This window comes from Lissotriton helveticus, chromosome 7 (assembly GCF_964261635.1).
Source record: "Lissotriton helveticus chromosome 7, aLisHel1.1, whole genome shotgun sequence".
In the NCBI taxonomy this organism is placed as follows: domain Eukaryota; kingdom Metazoa; phylum Chordata; class Amphibia; order Caudata; family Salamandridae; genus Lissotriton; species Lissotriton helveticus.
The window spans coordinates 1,249,659,544-1,249,681,357 of record NC_136068.1 but is presented as its reverse complement, the minus strand read 5'-3'; the positions used below and the strand labels follow the sequence as shown (position 1 = coordinate 1,249,681,357).

The window sequence follows — 21,814 nt, the reverse complement described above, 5'->3', positions numbered from 1 at the left end:
GTGCAACATTACAGCGTTAAACTTCAATCCTATGCAGACTGCTCTGCAGGTGTGCCTATCACTGCAACAACAAAGACGAGGATTAACACCATAATGCTGTTCACTCCCATATGACCCCAAAGTATGTGACTCTCACTGTACGTTAGGCTAGACATTTCTGTGCGCCGGTAACCGAAGTATTGCAACACTGAACAGTGTGGCACCAATAGGTCTCAATGATAACTCTCCCAAACACCTAAAATGGCCACCACTCATGAGTATCAATGTTCGTTCTGAAGAAGATAGACCTTGTGTGCACCATAACTTCCCATATGTGGGTGGGCTAGTTTTCCACATTGTCTCCAACTTTCCAAGATAGCTGCCAGTTTTATTTTAATCTTTACAGTGTATGAGGCATATCAGTAGCAAGGCGATCGCACACTGATGGCTCATAAAACCCCACAGCAAAAAGGCCAGTGAGGCATGGTTTATTCTAAACAGAGCCTTTCCTGTCCTCTTCTGGTCCGTACTTGCTCATGAACCCAACTAAGTGAAGAAACCACCGGATGTTGTTAAGGAACTCCACGTCACCAGTATAAAAAGTTAAATAAGTCACAGAAATGGGGTGCAGTAAGCTCAAATGTATTTGTCAGAACCTCACTCACTGGCTCTCACCTCCAGCTGCCATTCCAAGAATCCTCTGGGCAGCAGATAGAATCCAACCTCCAACATTTGACGATATAACAGTAGACTTTGTTTTCAATTTGCTTGATCTTTCTCCCTGTACATGGTTGAAGCACACACTTACTCAAAGCATTGTTCCTTTCTTCCCCTCTGCAGGGACTCATTTGTACTAAAGAACTGCACTTAGACAGTGGCACTCCAGCTGTTTTTGACACCTCGGGCGGCAGAAGCTTGATGCTACTGAACTAATGGACAACCATCCTAGCACAGAAAATTAATATTCATTTATACTGTACAGTTATTTCTCAACTCTTTCAGTTAATAAAGAGTTCAGGAGTGGCAGTGCCTGGGACAGATTATTTTATGATATGACCTGCTGGGCACAGTCTGAGAAGACAGACTTTGCTCCTCCAAATTGGTTGATTTAGTCAGTGACAAATGCATACGTGACTGGTAGCGGGAGGGGATGGGGACCGAAAGGCTACATAAAAGATCTGAATGGACAAGGCTTCTGGTAAGACAACTAGAGGTTTCTTAGCTTCTTAGCAATCTGTTGGTATTTTTGATATTCCAATCCAATCCAAAAAAGCTTTATTCAACCTATTGGGTCATCAAAGCACAAAATATACATATAAAACAATTACACATGATTTCCAGATAAAATTCATAAAAATCATTACAAAATCAATGTGTACTTTCTAGGATGGAATTATAAGAGTGTCAAAAAAACACTATTCACAATTTAAAATACTATTTAAAAATGAGTTACAAGACAAGCTAGCCAGTTAAGTGGGAGGCGAATGGCTACTCAAACATGTAATACAACAAGACAGATGTATTTAGTGGACTATTCTCTCCTTGAGGGACCGTGCTCCGATTGTCCATACCCACCCCAAGAATTTTGCCATGGCAACAACTATAACTTCAGTTGTGTCGCTTCTTAGGATTCTTTCTGCCTCATGTGCCCTTCTTAACCCTAGAAGTTTGCATATTGGGGACAACCAGGTACGCCGCAGAGCTCTGTAACCATTGCTTTTAAATAGTACATGGGATAAAGATTCATTCCCAAACTAGCACACCAAGCACAAATCATCACAAGATGTAGACCACTTGCTAGTAAAGGCTTTTATAGGCAGTGTACCAACCCTGAACTGGAAATATAATTACTGCTCGAAGGGCTTTGTGATAATGTCCCAATAACGTTCTAACTCAGGTGTAGATTTACCGCATAAGAAACGGCCAGTAAGGGAGGCTGACTCACAATTCCTCACCAGATCCGTGTGGGCCATTTCCCAGTATTTAGCTTTCAGGATCTGCTTAGGAGGAAAGATAGCGTTCTCTGGATCTTCCCACAGCGAGCTCATACCCATACATAATAATGTGGCTCTAAGCTGTCTTAGCCATCTTATTTTACGTGAACTATCCACCCTGATTACATCTAGGAAACCAGCTGCATACTCTGCTAACTCTGGGGTAGACCATAGTCTCTGCCAGTACAACAAAGGGCGCAATTTTACAGTTTCTGCGATTGGCTTCCGCCCAAGGTCAATCAGCAATGGGCGTATCGGGGTGCTCTGGGGCAATCTCGCTATATTTCTAAGGAACTTATTTTCAGAAATGGTTAATTTGGCTAGATTCTCGTCGCCCCAAAGTTCAGCCCCATATAAGGCAGAACTGATAACCTTCAAGTTATATATCTCCATGGCGGGGCTGATTTTCTTAGTAAAAGAGGTGTTATATTCTTTTAACAATACCCCTGCCAGTTGCCTATGTTTCAATGATGCTAGATCAACTTGATATGACCACCTTAGCCCCTCCTGAATATTAACCCCCAGGTATGTGAACTCCTTGACCTGATCAAGCATGATGTTATTTAATCTAATGCCCCCTTTAAACGCCCTATGTGGGTTAAAGGTCATCCGTTTTGTTTTGGAAATGTTGACCTCCAATTCCCGTCGAGCACAAAACTCTTCAAAGATTGAGAGGGCCCGCTGAAGCCCACTCGGTGTTTTAGAGAGGATCAATGTGTCGTCTGCAAACATTAGTATGGGGACCTTTTCGCCTGCCAGTGTCGGTTCATCCGTGTTAGTTGATTTCATGCAGTTTACTATCCCGTTTATAAACAATGAGGATAGGGTCGGGCCAGAACACATCCCTGGTGTACTCCTTTATCCACTGGAAAAAATTCTGTTACTTCTCCCTATTTGCCCCAACGAATCCTGGCCTTATTGCTTTTATGCAATCTGATTACAAGCAACAGCAAGTCAGGTGGTAGCCCCATATCTTTTAGTGTCAACCAGAGTTCTGGGAATTGTAGGCCACGACCGCCTGGCCGTTCCCCTCACGGCGGTGCGGTGCAACGAAGCACCTGGCCCCGGGGAGAGCAGGTGAGTTCTGTGCAGAGTGTTAAGTGGAGCCGTTACCTTCACGGCGTTGGTCCAAGGTTTTGGCGCGATTTGGATATTCAAAATCTCTCTGATACTGTTCTACTTCCGGCACACGAGAAACCTTTGTTGGAGAGTACTGACCATTATCATGCAAATTATCAAAAAGTGTGGGTTGTAGGTTCCAAGAGGCTAAGCAGAAATTGTAGCATTAATGGCATTGTGGAATTATAGGAGTCATTTCAATCCTTGCTGTTCTTTGTTCAGTAAAACATGATGACTAGGCAGAAGCTCTTGTTCGACTTCTAATCACACAATTGCAGTTCTATCTTAAGGTATTTACACATTCTTTTGTATTTTTTTAGCAGTAAGATAGGTACTGGCTTGTCACTGTGCATGGGGTGCTAAAGCAGAGGCGCACAGGGCGATGTTAGCCTTACATAGAGATAGGCCTTGCCATCATTTCTGATAGTTATTGTACTTGAGTTTGTTTGGCGCGCTAATGCATTTTGAATGTTATTGTAGCAGTTTTAGTTGTATGTACACCCTCTCTGCACGGTGATTCTTCATTGGCCGAAGACCCTATACATTCAAACCGTTACTGTGGTAATGATAGAATTTAACATTTTCTTCCTTATCATTTGTGTGGTTTATCTTTTTAGTTGAGAAATAATTTGTACAGCAGCAGAACCTATTGGCAGAGTTAGGCTTTCACTGTGGCATATGTAACTTTATTCTTTGCCAGGTTTGGGAGTCTGTGTTCTTCAGTGAATTTTACTCCACAGTTGGTCTTTTGCCTTACCATGTTATGTGGCACAATTGGCCATTCTCTCTGGCGGAATCTCCTGTCCTTAGGTAGAGTAGGGTATAATTTTTTGCACTCGTTGAACTCTCTGACATAGTGTAGCCCATTGACTGGTACTAGCGTAACAAATTTCCTGGTACAATATAACACTTATTGGTGCACTTGACCCTATCTATCTTGACATTTGATATAGCAAACAAATCACTCCCAGAGGGATATCTCGTCGCTGGGCTACTCTGAGTGGGTAGAGCATTCTAAAACAGCCAAGTCTTCAGCCCCTTCTTAAAGGAAGTAAAGTCTGAGCAGGAGGGAGGACTACGGGGAAGCTTATTCCAGTGATAAGGGACTGTGTAAGAAAAGGATCTGTTCCCTTGTCTTGAGGTATGTATACGGGATAACCGAAAAACGACTTATCCAAGGACATTAGACATCTGGTAGGCAGGTAAGGTTTTAGTCGAGTAGACAGATATGCTGGATGGGAGTTGTGGAGTTCCTTGTGTGTCAGACAACATAGTTTAAAAGTGACCAGTTTTCTAATCGACAACCAGTGAAGCTTCCTAAGAATCAGGCCGGGGGGGGTTAGCAAAGGGAAGATTGTAGATTAACCTAGCTGCGGGGTTCTGGACTACATGGAACTTGGGCAGCAAGGTGTCATTTACTAATGTCAGCAGAGTGTTCCCATAGTCCTGACTGCTGGCAATGAGCGCCCGGACAAGCGTTTTCCTGGCGGTGTCACGAAACCAAGGGAGGGCTTTTTTGAGAAACCTCATGGTGGCAAAGCAGGTGCCACAAGTTTTGTTAACTTGGTCTTTCATGGAGAGTGATTGATCTAACTTAACTCCGAGATTTTTCACTACCTGCTTAGGTGAAGGGACAAGGCCAAGTTCTGAGGGCTACCAATCGGCTGACCGTAGTTCTGTCGCTTTGCCAAATAGCATGATCTCTGTCTTGTCACTATTTAATTGGAGATAGTTGTTACTCATCCAAGCAGCGACTTCTCTTATGCAATTTGCAAATTTACTTTTCACCTTTTCTTAGTCAAGGCCGTAGGAAATAAGAAGTTGAGTATCATCTGCACACAACACAATCTGGGTAAGTGCTACATAGATGTTAAAGAGAAATGGGCTGTGGCCCAAAACCTGCGGCTCTCCCTTATAACTTGAAGGCATCCTAGCAGATGTATTGTGTCGATTAGCAAGGAGTCCCTGAGCCAATGTAGTGCCTTACCATACAGCCCAGCTTTGTGAAGCCAGCGGATTAGAATGGAATGGAAGATCATGTCAAATGCTACAGACAAATCCAACTGCACTAGCATGATTGGGATACCCATGTCCAGGGAGAGCCTGATATTGTCGACCACAGCCAGCAGTGCACTTTCTGTACTGTGGTGCTCTCTAAAACTTGAATACGAGTAGTCCAGGATGTGGTTTTCTTCAAGAAAGGCAATGAGTTGTTTGTTAATAAACTTTTCTAGAGATTTCACAAATAAGTGTAATAGCAAAATTGATCTGTAGTTGGAAAAAACATTTGGACTTTCTGTAGATTTTTTAAGCTGCGCAGATACTAAGGCACACTTCCATTCCTTAGGCTTTATGGCTATAGACAATGAAAGATTGTATAGATCTTTAACTGCAGGCACCAGACAGGTTGCTAAACTGGCCGCTATCCTGGGAGGGCTGGGGTCCTGATGCGAACCAGACTTGGCGTGGAACAGCATATCTGTTGGATGAGGATGGTTTAAATCAAACCTTTGTTCTAACACAATTGATTGAAACTATATCCTGTCAGTAGTCTGTGTAAAATGGTCACCAGCAAGCATCCACAATTACTGATTGTTGGGTAAACAGGACACACTGCCTTTCATATTCCAAGACAACTTTAATCTAAAACACATTCTGTGCTCATTACAACATTATATAATTTACTCTTATACATCATCAGTCCTTTTGGATAAGCCCTATTAAAGGAAACATTAAAACATTAGTTTTTTGTCACTTCGCACACAAAATACTACAACCAACCCAATTAAAGCACCACATCTGTAGCCTTTGAGTTTTACTATATTCATTAACTTCTGTGAGCAGAATATAGATCTGACTAAGCAACAATTTTATTGATGAAAATCCGTTTTTTTTGTGAATTGTTTTTATTGACATTTTTGCGATTGCAAGACAATAACAATGGTTATCAGTAAGGTATGTAAACATGTTCAAGTAGATGGCATCCACATATCCAATAGGCAGCAAAGGAGAGTTAAACAATAGTATTATACACCAGAGCATTGTTGCGAGCCCCACCTTTCCCTCTAACCATACACCCAGTCATCTACAATCATTGTGAATCGGAGAGCGAGAGTCCATAGTGTACAAGCCATGGATTCCATATTTTCCAAAACTTTTTAGGGCAGCCCGTGCTTTATATGTCGCCTCCTCTCCTAGCATGTACATGTCCATGCTCTTTCTCCATTCCACAAGAGACGGACCTGCTGCTGCCCCCCATGCTCTAGCTATGTCTCGTTTCGCTACCACCAGTCCTAGCTGCAGCAAGACCAGCTTGGGTTTAGGGAGGTCAGTGTCCGTGGATATTCCCAGCAAAACCAAGGAGGGGACGAGTGGAATCGTCTCCCTCAAAACACTCTCCATCTCCCCTAACAGAGTTGTCCAGTACAGTTGAATCTTGGAACATTCTCACACCTTATGATAAAATGTGCGTTCTGATCCTAAACAACGCAAACAGATGGACGTTTCTGCCCTTCCAATGCGATGTAGTCGCATTCTGTCATAGTATCCCCTATGCAGGTATTTGTATTGGATCAGCCTGAGGCAGGATCGGATGGCTACCTCTTGAGGGTGCATCAGCGCCATTTCCCAGTCCAGATTTCACCCAACTCTGATTCCCATTTCCTCGGCAATTTCTGCAGTGTATCTGGCTTGTTATTTATGATTGTTCTATATGTCCAGGATATTGTCGGTGTCTAGGCCCTGCGCCCACCAGGCATGTGTCAACTGCAGGTACTTGTAGTGTTGGGTTCTGTTCATGTCATATTCCGTTTGCAGATATGGAAAAGTGATTAGCTCTTTGCGATATAGTATATCTTTAAGTTGCGATATGCCCAACAGGTCCCATTTCCCGAAACCTCGCAGCTTCCTAATTACTGGCAGGCGATTACCCACACATAGCTGGGTCTCCTTGGTGACCCGGCCGCCCCATTTCATCTGTCTTTCCGCCTGTTTACACGCATTCAGAACAATCCGTGTCACTGTGAGGAGCTATGTAGCCCCTTTCCCCCATATATATAGTGCGTGTACGGGTGTTTAATGAATTGTGTACGCTCTAGAGCATATGTAGGGTGATTCCACTCTGCATGTTCCCATTCATTCACTACTATTAAATGGGCTTCCCAATAATATGCCCGAATGTCCGGCAGGGAAATGCCACCATTGTATTGATTACGCTGCAGCGTCGCCAGTGCTACTCTTGGCGGCCGTCCATCCCAAAGGAATGTCCGCAGTGCATCATCAATTCTAGTGAACACCTTCACTGGTATTAACTGATAGGTGTTTTGTAACATGTAAAGAAATTTGGGGAGCACTATCATTTTGTACAGGGTTGCCCTTCCCATTAAGGTCAGCGGCAGGGACTTCCATCTCTGCATATCCTCACGAAAATCCCTAAGCACCCTGTATAGGTTGCGATCCAGCGCTAGTTTCGCATTTGTTGTGACATAGATACCAAGATATTTAATGCCTTCTCTGGTAGTCTTGAGCTGGCTAGGGCCCATGGTGTATCCTCCATCCCCACCCGTCTGGTATAGATAGGACTTCCCCCAGTTAATGTTATAGTCAGTATGTGTATCGTATGTTTGACAACTTCTCATAATGTTTGGGAGTGTACTTTCCGTGTTTGTCACATACATTATTATATCATCCGCATATAGTGATATGCGTTAATCAGGCCCTGTCGTTCCCTCCACCCAAAAACCTGTTATGTCTGGGTGCGTTCGGATCACACAAGCAAGTGGTTCCAATACCAGGGCAAAGAGCAGAGGGGATAGAGGATAGCCCTGGCATGTGCCCCTACCTATGGCAATTCCCATTATAGCACCCCGTTGACTCTGACCCTTGCCACGGGTCTGTCATACAGATCCATTGCCGGAACACCGGTCTGATGCCAAATTCCTCCAATACGGACATAAGAAAGGGCTAATGTACTGTATCAAATGCCTTTTTGGCATCCAGAGACAAGACGAAGAGTGGATCATCGCTCTTGCTCGCCATCTCCAGCCAGTTATGCAGCCTTCTCAGGTTAAGCCTTGTCGACCTTCTGGGCATGAAGCCCGACTGATCTCTATGAATGAGACCAGTGATTACCACTGTGAACCTATTTGCTAATAACCTTGCTAGTATTTTGGTTTCCAAATTAATCAGTGAGATAGGTCGGTATGAGCGACACTGTTCTGGGGGTCGATCTTTCTTAAAGATTACTGCTAATGTGGCAGTCCGCAAGTCCCTAGGAAGGCTACCCATCTTGGAAACCTCCAGATACAGTTGGAGGAGGTGGTGGCCGAAGAGCGTTGCGTGTTGCTTAAAAAACTCGGGGGGGGGGGGGGGGGGGGGAGTCCATTCGGCCCAGGCACCTTTCCAGTTTTCAACTGACTGATGGCTATCGAGATTTCTTCTGTTGTAATGTTACTATCTAAGGACCGTGATTCCTCATCCTCCAGCCTGGGGAGCTGTATCGTCTGCAAATACTCATGTATCTTCTCAGCATCAGCCACGGCGCGTGACGCATAAGAAGTCTCGCAATAATCTGCAAAAGCATTAGCTATTGCAACTGGGGCAACGTGAGTCCGTCCATCCTCCTCCCGTACCTGGGTCACCCACCTACTCTCTAGCTCTTTTTTGCTGAGCCATGTGAGAAGTCTGCCTGTTTTGTCTCCTGTGTCATACAGCCTCCTGTGCATTGCTTGTATTGCATTTTGCGCATCTTTCCTGGCCAGCGCAAGATATTTCTGTCTGAGAAGTTGTAGACTGCGGAGCAAGGGGGGATCATTTCCCGTAGTCGCCCTCTTTTCAAGCTGCAGGAGTCTGTATTCAATCCCAGTGATCTCCTCCTCTTCCTTCCGCTTTTTATGGGCTATGAAGTTGTGTGCCCTATCCCGGAGTACGGGTTTGTATGCCTCCCACAGTGTGTCAGCCGAGTCTACCGTCCCTGTATTTTCTTTAAAATATAGCTCTTTATCTGTCCTAGGTTCTTTCTCTGCATATCTTTTAAATCCCAAGCATTACGTTTCCATTCCCTATTTCCGCATTGTACATGGGTGTCCACTGTAAGCCGCAAGGGTGAGTGGTCTGAGAGGCCTCTCGCCAGAAATTCCACTTCATGGAGCTCGCCTAGGTTGGAAATATGTAATCTATTCTTAAAAAGGTTTTATGGGCCCCTGAGTAGAAGGAGTAAGCCTTGGTCTGGGAGTGGTGTCTACGCCACAGGTCTGTAAGTGCCAGTGTGTCTGTAAACCGTTAGTGTTTAATATGCGCCTCTGCCCAGGAAACTACACTGAGTACCCTTTAGTTGATTCTCCTGTAAAAGTATATCAGGTTTCAGTCTCTTAAAATATGCAGCCACTAGTCCTCTTTTAATTTTATTCCCCATCCCATTCACATTCCATGAAAGGACAGAATATTGTCCTTGATCAGGTGTAGCCATCTTTATGGTTTTTGGTGGTCAGCCGGCCATCTGGCCCGTCTCCTCCTCTCCATCGCTGTGGTGTTTGCAATCTAGGAGTATCTGGTGTCTCAGTGTTTTGCCATGTTACCGCAACAAACCCCCATTCTCTTAGCCTCCCGCCCCCCTCCGCACACCTTCCCAGCCTTCATCCGACTACCCCTATGGTCAACAGTCCAACTGCGTTGTGATCAGATAGGCATGGTCAACCACATCCCTCCCCCCCACGCCGTTATCCAACCGACTACCTCCTGGGTCAACAGGACCAACTGTGTCGTATTTGGACTAGAGAGGTCTGTCGCCCACCCAGTCAAACCCACCCTTTCAAACTACCCTCCGCCCCTCCAGGCCCTCCCCACTCAGATCTTCTGGCCTGGCAAGGATGTCCTGCAGATGACCTTCACACTGTTAGGGTCAAATTCTGGCTATTGGGCAGGAGTTCCCCACACCAACGTAGACAATGCAAAGTGTCCAACCTAAAAAAAAAATTTAAAAAAAGGGAGGGGGGAGAGGGAAAGGGAAGGAAAAGGGCAAGGGAAGACAATCAACAAGGAATGGAATGTAGAAAAGTTAAATACACTGTAAACAAGAAACAAAACACGCGGGCGGTGTGCGAGTTCTTTAGTCTGTCTGTAGTCCTTGCAGTTCTCCCGGCGGTATGGTGTTGCCCTAGTTGATCCGTTTTGTGCGATCTTTCCTTTGATACGCCGTGTTTTGGGTCTGGTGCTGCATGGCACTGTGGCTGTCCCGGAGCGTGCTGATAGGCCTCCGGCGGTTCTTGGCAAGGGGCACATTTCCAGCCAGTGCCAGGCCTCTTCTGGAGTACTGAAGAAGAATATCTTGGCATGATAGATGAATTTGAGTTCTGCGGGGAATAGAAGCATGTACATGATTTGCATCTGTCGTAGTTTGTCTTTTACAGAATCAAACGTTTTGCGTTGCTTCTGCACCTCACGGGAATAGTCCGGGAATACCATAATCTTCGTATTGTCCATCCGTATATCCCCATTTTGCTTAAACTCTGAGGATGAGGTCTCTGTCTTGGTAGTTAAGGAACTTTGCAATCTGTGGACGAGATGGGGTACCCCGGAGGTGGTCCAGTCCCCGGTATTCTGTGTGCTCTCTCAGTTATGAAACATGGTGAGAAGTGGGCATTAGGGAACATCTCCAGTAACCACGTGCGCAGATAGGCCCCCACGTTTGTGCCTTCAACAGCCTCTGGAAAGCCAAGAAAGTGTAGATTGTTTCTCTGGGCTAAATTTTCGGCATCATTAACCCTCCAAAGCACGCCCTTCATGGCCGCCAACAAGGCCTTGACCTCACCCTGAAGGACATGGGTGGTATCCTCAACCTCAGATATACGGTGCTCAGCCTGTGTGAGCTTCTCAGATACCTTCCGCAGATCTTGACGGAGCAGGTTAACGTCAATTTTGATCTCGTCAATTTTGCCCTCTAATACCTCTCTGGAGGACTGAATTGCCTGAAGGAGAACATGATCAGGTGTGTCTACAGACCCGGATGGGTGGGGGTCTGTCACTGGCAGGGGATTGGCAAATTTAACCATCTTCCCCTGTCTCTGCGTTTTGGGGTCTTTGTTCCGCGCCATCTGTGGCCACCACTCCACTCTTACAGGCGGAGTAGCTGTGGTATCGATAAGACCACGGGGCACCCTGTCTCTAGTCGCCTTCAGTAGGTTTCCTGTCTTTTGACCACTCAGTGTCTCTCCCGAGTATATGCACAGCCTTCACTGAGGCACTCTGTGATGAGAGAGAGGGGTCTGTTGGTCGGTTGCCTGGCATGGAGCCCTCTCACCGTTCTGCCGTGTGCCAGCTATGCGCTGAAATCTCCTCAGCCGAAGTCACCCTTGTTGTGGGTCGCCTGACACCTCCTCTCTACTTCGCAGGGTATTGAATACAGGGCACAACAACTCTAGTACCCCGCGCGCCCCACGCAGTCCGTGGTGACTGCCTTCGGGTGAGCGGACTGTGACTGTCACGGTCCCTGCATACGTTCTGCGTCACACTGCCAGTCCCAACCTCTTACCTTATGCCTCTGCCGGTTCACTCCTAAATTACTGAGTCTGTCGGTAGGGAGCGTGGGGGGGGGGGTGAGGTTGTTCTTGCACCAATCCTATGTGTGTACGTCCCGTCTATATTACTGTCGCGCTCCCCGCCTCAGCTCACCTTGCTGTTCTGGACTCCACCGCTCTGTCTCGTAGCCTGCTATCTGCTCCACTCCTCCCGTCTTCTCACCGTCGGCCTCTGCGGTCTGTGCCCTCCTTGCGGCTACCCCGCTCCTGGGGTACTTTCGAAATGCGGACCCTCCACCAAAGCTCTCAACTTCCGGCTTCTGCTGACTTCACCCCTGCCAGGATCGGCAGCTCCCCGGAGTAACAGCAGCTCTGTCGGTGCAGTCGGGTCCACGTGCCTCTGGCGCGCACAGCCACAGTCTTCAACGCTCCGCTCCACTTCTCCCGTCCTCTCACCGCCGGCCTCTGCGGTCCGCGCCGGTCGGGGATCTCTTCTTGCGACGAACCCCGGCTCCCGGGGCACTCCGGAGATGCAGACCCTTCGACCAAGGCTCCTGATCTCTGACCTCTACAGTCGGATGTGGTAGTTTCTTGAAGCAACAGCGGTCGCGGCGATGCAATTGGCCTCACGCGCCTCTGGTATACAACCACCATAGCCCTCGCCGTTCACCATCACCGTCCCGCCGGGGGCTGGGACACAACCACCGATCACCAGTTCCTGCACACTACCTTCCGTGCACGGCCTTTCTCCTCCGTACTGCCGTCAGCGACAGCAGACAGGGGACCCGGCAAGAGTCGCAGGACAGGGGGGAAGGAGGGGGAGAGCCAACGGAGTCCCCCCGATGTCTGCTCCTCACCACTCCTATAATCCCGGTCCTGGGTACTGTCTGCAACTCTCCAGCGTCGCAGCCTTCACTGCATTGCGCAGGCCGCTGCAATCTTGTCCTCGGCTTGATCTCCGCTCCCATTGGTATTTTAAGGCGGCACGGAGGTATTTTCGGCAGTATGGACCCGACATGATTGACTTCTTGTGTTCTGCCCGTAACTTTCAGATCAGGATCACGTCTGTGAGCGCAGGATATATACAGGATCACTTGTTGGCCCTCGGAGTTCTGGTCGGACATGTCTAGTCCGCCATGCTGCTGGCCACGCCCCCTAAAATCTTTTTTTTTGGGGTAATTTGACACAAACTTCCTTTGTACTGTATGTACTAGAGCAATAGTTCTTAAACTTTCAACCCTTTTGAACCCTGCTGATCTGTACTGGAAACCGTGGGTCTCTGTCTAAACAGTTTTTACTGATTGTGATTCACAACCAGTACACAAAATAGATTTAATTCATAAACGAAAACATATTAAAAAAACGGAATTTTAAGAGCAAGGTTGAAGCTTTTCTGTATTTGGTTTTATTTCTAAAAGTCAATACTATATGTTAGACTGTAGCATATCACTTGTTCTTTTTTGCTCCTAATGTATGCTCTTTTTTGTTACCACATTTCAGCCCTTCCTTTCAATCGTCCATACAAAATTTTAGTCCCTAGACTTGCGCTACTTCCGTGAATCAAGCCAAGGAAACCAACTTAATTTTAGCCCCCAGTTTCGAATTCATTCATATTTACAGAGCGTTTAGAACTTTCAATCTTATCTATATATATATATATTTTTAATGAATATATACTTAATGAATCTGCTAAAACTATTTAATCTTCTTGCTAAACATTTGTGGGTGCCCTGAGTAGGGCCTCAGAGCCCACGGTGTACAGGAACCCCAGGTTAAGAATCACATACTAGGGTACTCAGATTAAGATGCTTTTTATCACCTGTATTGGAGAGGCCATATTCTTTAATGTAGATATCTAAATTACCTCGTGGCGACAAGCATCATACATTATATTGTATTTGTGTTTTACAGGAACAGCAAAAGAAAACAGAACAGCAAGAAGAGTTGTCCAGTCTAGTTTGGATCTGTACCAGCACTCATTCAGCAACAAAAGTCATAATTATTGATGCAAATCAGCCTGGAAATATTTTAGACAGCTTTACTGCTTGCAACTCACATGTTCTTTGTAACACTAGTGTTCCAGGTAAGATGTCAAATATGGACTGAATGCTGTTAGATTGACATGTATTTCTCTAGCCTTATGTCCTATAAAGCTGGAAGTCTTTTAGTGAACCGTGATACTTTCTTCTGACAGGACATGAATTCCATGAAAGAGACTTACTTATCTCTGATGCTAAATACTTTTAAAACAAGAGCAAAAGACAAAAAAGGTTGCGCACCACGCCAAAGCTGTTTACATTGTCCTCCAACACACTCTTGCACATTGTCTATCATTCGGTTCTGAATTGACATTCCGTTTATCATCCAATAAGTTAAACAAATCTAGGTTGGAAGAAAATCATTGCTATCTTTGTTTCAAGTGTTTTGCTTGACGACATCCCACACTCTGACCCATTTTATAATAAACCGAAACAAAATTCGTAAGCTGAGGCCTTTTTCCTACACCAGAGCTTGACAATTAATACTGCAAATGACTTTGTCTGTTTAGATTTGATGTTTGTTTGAAGGTGCCCAATGCAGGTCATTGTACACAAATGTCATTTGTCACTTGTGCTTTCAAATGTGCATCACACAAGAATATCTAGATGCACATATATGTGATCTTCAGCAATTGGGACTACATAGTACACATCGGACCTAAGACTTCCAGCACTGAAGTTTAATAGTACATAATACATCTATTTAAAGAACACTAACATAACCTACAATTATTCGTAACTATAGATATACCTGTCTCGGAGGTTGGGGTACTTGTCTTTAGGAAATTGCTACAGTTTACTACAAATAGACATGAGGAACAAGCTATGATTTATAGAAACATTCTAGAAGTGTAGATGATGAGGCTGTAATTAAAGGCTTTTCTTTAGGCATCAAAAACATAGTAATTAGAAACCACAAATAAATGATAGGCCTCTGATATAGTCAGACCGAAAGAATTATAAAGTCACCTCTTCTTTCACAGGAATTCTAACAGTTAAGGTACTCTCCGTCAAGTATAATATCACTACTCAGATTGCCCCATTAAGGTCTTTGAGATCAGGCAACAAATTGAAATTGACTGTTTTCGAAAAATGGGCTCCAAGAGTAGATGCAGCCACTATACCTAGGATCAAAGAGCCTTGATTTGTGGAGTGTTATACCCTCTCAGTTAAAAGCGGATTCCGAGTTTAGAAAAATTGTAAAAACCTGGCTAATTATTCTTTTATTAGCTTCCTCTGACACCTTGTTCTCTACCAACCTGCCTCTTGTCTATTTCTTAGTGCCATAAAAACTGTTTGAGTGAATGTGTACTTTCCAAATCCAATAAAACACGAATAATTAAATCACTGAATTGGTAGAACATGTGTGGGGTGTCAACAGTACCTTTACAAATGAGCTCATCAGAGAAAACTAATATTCTATGAGTCGGAACAGGATAAATGACATTCTGGTCCAGTTATTAAGGAATCAACAATAAAAAGCGGACTAACCTCAAGCAAATGGTGGCTTCCTGGCAATCAGAAAAGATAAATATGTTTTTGATTCCTTAAAATGGGATATTTGCATTTATACCAATTCACCTTATCAGGGAGTTAGTTGAACCATGAGTCCTGCACCACTATTTTGGTTCCAGCTGCATTGAACATGTAATGACTGGTTCACAGGTATGTGTAGCATGCCCACACATATGCTGATATAATTCAAGCTAGACCATCACGTTCTCAATGAATGAAAAAGAAAGAGCCGGTCCTACAACTGTCAGTTGAAGTATTGCTTCAGCAGACAATTTAGTTTGGTTCCTGCAGTTTACTGGATACTTGTAAGCAAATTGTGAAACCATCAAAAGCAAATAAACAATAAGTATGTGCATTAAAATGGAAAAGATGTTCACTTTGGATGTGTTTGCACCAATTATATCTCCATCTGAATGACATCTTGCATGACATATTGTCTTGTATCTTGACCTGATTGAGTCAAGGCTGAAATATTCTGCATTTAGTCTATTGGCAGACCCATTTTCATCCTAAAGTCTATCAAACAAGCTGTCCGTATGTTGACAAAGAATTTGTATTTTTATTTGAGAGGCTTGTTAAAATGAACCTTACAGCAACAAAGCAGTTTATGCATTAGAGGAGAGTACAGTCCTGGGGGTGTTGTTGAGATTTCCTTGTGAACCAATTCACAAGGCTTCTGTGCACTACCTTTTGTGGAAAGCTGTACTCATGCTAGCTGTAAAGTCAACAAAAAGAATAGAAGTTCAAACACTGACTATTAGAGAATCATATATAATATTCTTCAGTGATAGGAATCCTGAGAATAAATCCGCGTTCCAATTTAAACGTGTTTTTAACCGAACTAACAAGTACTTTTGCCTACGTTCTTACCACAACATTCTACAGTGGTGCAAAAAGTCTTTAACAGACTGGATATTAAAAGGTATGTGAAATTTGACTTGACCAGAATCAAGACTGAAGAAAATTTGACTGCATGTCTGTTTGCTTTGGGAGAAGCTACTAAAACTCAAACTCTGTCAAAACGGGGCATATCACATTTGATAGGAGTTTGTATAACAGGTTGCCATTCTACAGCACACTGACCTCTAAGGAGAGTTGTTGGCTCTTACCCAGAGGCATGGTAGCTATTTCAGCTATCTTTGCAAGCATCACAATAATAAATATTTGTAAAACTGCAACATGGAAAGTTATGCACACTTTGTGATATGCTACCTCCTCAACATGCACAACAAGACAGAGATGACAATAGAACAAATTGTGCTAGAGACTTCAGTCCCTCCTTCCCTTTTTGTGGTTTTTAACTGGTCGGTAGTTCTAATTCAGTCATGCGAGTCTGTGAAAGATCCAATTAAGAAGAAAAAAGTTACTTAACTGTACCCACAATTCTCGGACATTGTTATCTTTTGTAGATTCACATGCAGATCTCCCTCCTATATTTCAGGAGGCTAAAAGCTTTCTTGTTGGTTTCACTTCTGTGTTAAAAACTGGGCTGTTGCGCTCAAAACCTCTCCAACTAGTTGGATTGAGTTTCTTTAATACAGTAGGGTAATTTGGCTGCATGAAGTGCTATTTTAATCTCATGGTTTACTATTTTCCCCTTTTTATTTTTTTTCTGTCACAGAAATTCCAAGCATGCAAATATATTAAATATGCCAGCACAGTAGTGCTGTAGTTTGAGATGAGTAATTTTCTCTCCTCTTGTCTTCATTTCGTATTCCAATAGACATTACTTGCACATCATTTATTGTGAAATTTTCCTGGGTGCCAGAGTGGATCTGGAAAATACTTCAGCACTCTTGAGAAGTCAGTTGATATTACACACCCATTCTACAAAGGCATCACTAATTACATAATTGTATATTCCATGTCTCACTGACACACAGATCTGATCCACACGGAGATATGCAGATTATTTTCTATAAGAAATCTTTCTGCATGTTGTTATTTTGTACGTAGATCCCACACAGGTGGATCAGGTACCTCTGAGGACATTGAGAACCGCCTCAATGAGGAGGACATCCTGCTAGCCAGGTTGACCGAAAGAGTAGACCCAGAGACCAGACTCCTGGCTCTAGAAAAAGAAAGAGCAGAGATGGGCCTAGGACCCATCAATGGTAGCAGCAATTAAAACAATATAGAAAAAGAAGGATCCTATGATCCCAAAATCCCCAAAGGGATTGTCCCTAAATTTGAGGAAGGTGATGATATCACCAAGTGGTTCACAGCCTTTGAGAGGGCTTGTGAAGCCAGAAGGGTGAAGAAAACTCACTGGGAGGCACTCCTTTGGGTACTGTTCTCCGGCAAGTGCAGAGACACACTTCTGACTCTAAGTGGGGCAGATGCTGGGTCTTATGACCTCATGAAGAGAACTCTGATTGGGGGATTTGGACTCACAACTGAGGAGTATAGAATTAGATTCAGGGGCTCAGAAAACCCTGTCAGCCCTGGGTGGTATTTGTAGACTACTCAGTTAAGACACTAGATGGCTGGTTGACTGGAACTAAAGTGCAAGATTATGATGGTCTTTATAATTTGTTTATGACAGAACACATATTAAGTAATGCATTGATGAAAAGTTGCATCCGTATCTTGTAGACCTGGGTCCAATTTCTCCCCAAGGGAAAAAAGGAGGACCATTGGGTCAAGACAGCGGTAACTAGGACGTCCACTGGGGGTGACCACAAAAAAAGGGTTACAAAACCTCCCCAGAGGAAAAACAGTGAGCCTCTTAAAGATAAAAGTAAGCAGTCCCAGGTAGCTCCCCAAAAAACCTGTCCAAGAGGGTGGGCCCAAAGACTCCTCACAAACTAAAACTGGGTACCAAAGTAAGAGTTGGGATCCCTACAAGGTATGGTGTCACAACTATCAAAAGGCAGGACACCACACCAAGGACACTAGCTGTCCTAAAAAAAAATTACAGCCATTAGACTAACTCCAGAGGTTGGCAGTGTAGCTTTGGAGGGTGATTCCTCAGATGAGGAAGTCTTCCTAGCCTTCAACTGGAAACTGGGGCCAAAAGGTGAGTTTGAGATTCCAGAGGGGAATAGACACTTCCACCACCTACTGGTGAATGGAATCCCAGCTACTGTCCTGAGAGATACCTGTGCCAATCACACTGTGGTGCATGGCAGGTTGGTTCTCTCAATCCAGTATGTCCCAGGGGAGGCAAAAAGAGTAAGGGATGTCCCAGGGGGTGTCACTGTTAGGCCTGTGGCTGTAGTGCTCCTAAAAATGGCTGGGCCCCTTTAATGGAGAAAGGTGGTAGTCCGTAAAGACCTCCCCCTTGATTGTCTCCTTGGGAATGATCACCCAGAGGTTGGTCTGAACTAAAGAGAGGTACTGGTCAAATGCAGACCTCGCCCAAGAGAACTGGGGGGCTCAACCTGCAGTTGGTGCAGCTAAGCCCCAAAATAAAAAAGAAGAGACAGTGTAGGAAAGGTGGAGAACTGTTGGCCACAGTGCCAGTGGGCCTGGGAAATTCTATACCAGTAAGGGAGAACTCCAACATTGGCACTGGTGAAGTCCCCCCTAGCCAACAAAAAGATCTGACTAGTCAGGCAACTGGCCAGCCTGCATGGGTGGCTCCTCAGCTGACAGAACAGAGGGTGGAAGAAGGGTGTCGTGACTCCCTACCCTGAAACAACAGACAGACCCCCAGAACCCAAAGAAGCCTGTGTGTTAGCCACTTCACCTGCCAGGGAAGAACTAAAGGTGTGGTTCTGGGCACTGACAGCAGTTAGTAGCCTCTGCTGGGTGTTAGCCTTCATGGCAGCACTGTCCTTGGCATGGTGGCCTAGCCCCCTGCCAAATAGCTAGTTAGGCCCCCTGACCCTATTGGTCATGGTGGGGTTGTTCAAGCTGTGGGTAACCTCTGTGGGTAAGCTGGCCTTTGCCCTAGCTAATCTAGAATTTGCGGAGGTGGGCACCTCTGAACCCAAACTAAAAAAGTGGGGTGGAGACACTAAAGAGCTAGTAAAGGAGCATTGTGAATTAGGTCCTGAAACTGTTGAGGTAGGCCAGCTCCCCAAAGGAACTGATCTGGACAGAAGGATGTAAGGCAGAGTAGGCCCTGCAACTTTCAACCCACTTCCTCTACTCTTCCTCCCCTGAAAGACTAGTAAGACTCTCCCAGGTTTGGCTGAGTCTCCTGGCCTTTGGGCTGGGGGTGGGGGGGTTGTGTGAGAAGCTGGATTTCTGTTGCAGTAACCCCCCCCCACACACACACACCTTTTGCCAGACTACTGATGCACTTTGACTTGATGTGCCCTGGGTCCCTACCCATCAGTTTCCCAGGGCCTGTGTTATTTCCCCAAAACTGTACCCAATTGGCATCTCTGGCCACAGGTCAGCCCCTGTTAAACGGTACCCAGGGCACTGTGACCAGGGAAGACCTCTAAGGGCAGCATCATTTAGTGTGCCACCCTTAGAGGCCCTGTACATTTACACTCACACACTGCCTTTGCAGGCTGCGTGTCTTGGTGCTCAACAAAGTGAAGAGTCGACATGGCACATGTCCCTGTGTGCCATACCTACAACCCACTGCCCTGGCATTGATCAGTCACCCCTCTAGCTAGGTGCACATATCAGTGGTGAGGGTACAGGTGCATGAGCCCTGTACCCCTACAGTGTCTAAGTCCATTCTTAGACATTGTAAGTGCAGTGCTGCGATTAAAAGTATATGGTGCTGGGAGTTTGTCATTACGAACTCCACAGCACCATAATGGCTAGACTGGTATCAAACTTCTCAGCACATTAAACCGACACTGATGGGCCTGAAACAAAGCACATTCTGGGACGGGGTGCCAAGCCTTGGTGTTCTGGGGTTAGACTCAGAGGTTCCCAGGGTCAAGGATGCACTCTTGTTACACCCTCAGCGGCACTATGGTGCCCGGGTGCAGAATGCTGAGGCCCAATGTTATCCAATGGGAGATAGGGGGCTTCCGGTTGGTGGCTGCTGACGAGCAGGACACTGGGTTGTGGGAGCAAATCTCCTGGACTTAAGCTCAGGGCAAATCGGGGTTTAAGCCAGCACAAAAGGTGCACCCTCAGCAGCACTGGGGAGGCCGGATGTAGAGTGCTGCTTTGGCATCTGGTGTTCTGTACTTTCAAAGGGGAGTCTCCGGTTTGCAAACACACTGCATGCTCGGGGACGAAGGTCTTCTGGGTGCAACCACCACTTGGAGAGGTAAGTTGGGATGTTGGGGTTAGTTAGACACCATTGGTTGGGCCACCCAATGCCGTGGGGCATCGGGTGCAGGGGTGTCTTCTCAGGTCAGATCTTCTTACCAGCGCCTGGTCGCGGTTGGGGGGACCTTTCTGTTTGAGGCTTCAGGCGTCGGCTAGTGGCTTGAGGCAGGTCAGGGATCACCGGATCTCAGGGCAAACTCGCCAGGGAGACCTCCTCTTGGTGTTGGGCCACTCGAACTCGGGCCATGGGCGTCTGGTGCAGAGTGGGGCAGCCCCTCGGATCCTTGCGGAGCTGAAGTCGGTTGTTGAACAAATCCGGCATTCACGGGAGTCTTTGGGATGGAAGGCAGGCAGGTCCTCTAGGTTTCTCGATGTTGCTGGCTGCAGGACACACCGGGATTTTGCCGGAGACGGTTCGAGGTGGGGACTGGCCGGTAGGGCTGGGGCCAAGTCAGTGGGCGTCCTCCTCTTGTTAGCTTCGGCATGTCTGATCTGAAAGAAACAGGTTAGTGTTAGATTCCTTATCTTAGAATATCCCCAGGCGTCAGGCTGGATCCGGAAAGTTTTCGTCAGCAGTACTCCTGCGCGTCGCTAGGCGGCGTCTGCGGCTCCGCGTCCGTGTCGTGATCGCCGGAATGATGTTGTCGGAGTACTTAGCCGCCACCCTCGCGCGCTGACGTCAGTTCTTCTTTTTTCCGTGCCAGCAAGCGCAGATCCGGGAAAAGCAGTACTCTAGTAAATTTTTGACTAATTTTTTTGATCTCTTTTGATCACTTTTCAAGTCGACTTCGACTCGCGGTGCCGTTAGGGAAGCCTGGTTTTAAACCTTACGAGGCCTGTCACCGCCTGATGTCGGTGACCGACCCCCACCGTCGGTGCCTTTACTACCTCGGAGCCGACCATGATGACAAGTCGTGCCCCGACTGCCAGGCCTTGACCTCAAAGGCTAGACGGGAGCGGTGTAAGCTGCTTGAGATCCGGCAGTCGGCTCCTTGCCGCTCAAGGTCTCGGTCAAGGAGGAAGTCGAGGGACCGGTCGCGGAGCCGCAGTCATCGCCGCTCATCGAGTCACCGCCGCTCATCGAGTCACCACCACTCGTCGGGCTCCAAGTCCTCCGGTAAGTCGAGGCATTCGAAAAAGAATTCGAAGAGGCGCCATCGCTCTTCTGACTCGCTCGCGCGATGCGGCCGGGGGTTCGGGCGACACCGCCCGCGCGGCTCTGCCGGAGACGCATCCGGCTCCATATCCGCTGGTCCCTGGGCTGCACGTGACGCCGAAGGAGGTACGTGATTTCCTCGTGGCCATGAGGACTCACTTCCCTCCTTCGGACCCTGTCAAGGTGCCTTCTGGCCCCGCGGATACGACTGGGAGCCGTTGTGGGCCGGCGGCACCGGCCCTGGCGGGTGCTTCAGCCCAGGCGCCGTCGTCGACTCCGGTCCCGACGCCGCAGGCCCTGCAGGATCCAGGC

The 21,814-nt window shown here is 46.3% G+C and overlaps 1 protein-coding gene across 1 annotated transcript in view; it reads left to right on the top strand.

Moving 5' to 3' along the window:
- SPAG9 (sperm associated antigen 9) overlaps window positions 1-21,814 on the top strand; it is a 2,066,870-nt gene that overhangs the window by 1,099,247 nt on the left and 945,809 nt on the right. The window contains exon 18 of the mRNA XM_078654422.1: window positions 13,517-13,688. Coding sequence (XP_078510548.1) covers window positions 13,517-13,688 — 172 coding nt within the window. The remainder of the gene's footprint in view (window positions 1-13,516; window positions 13,689-21,814) is intronic.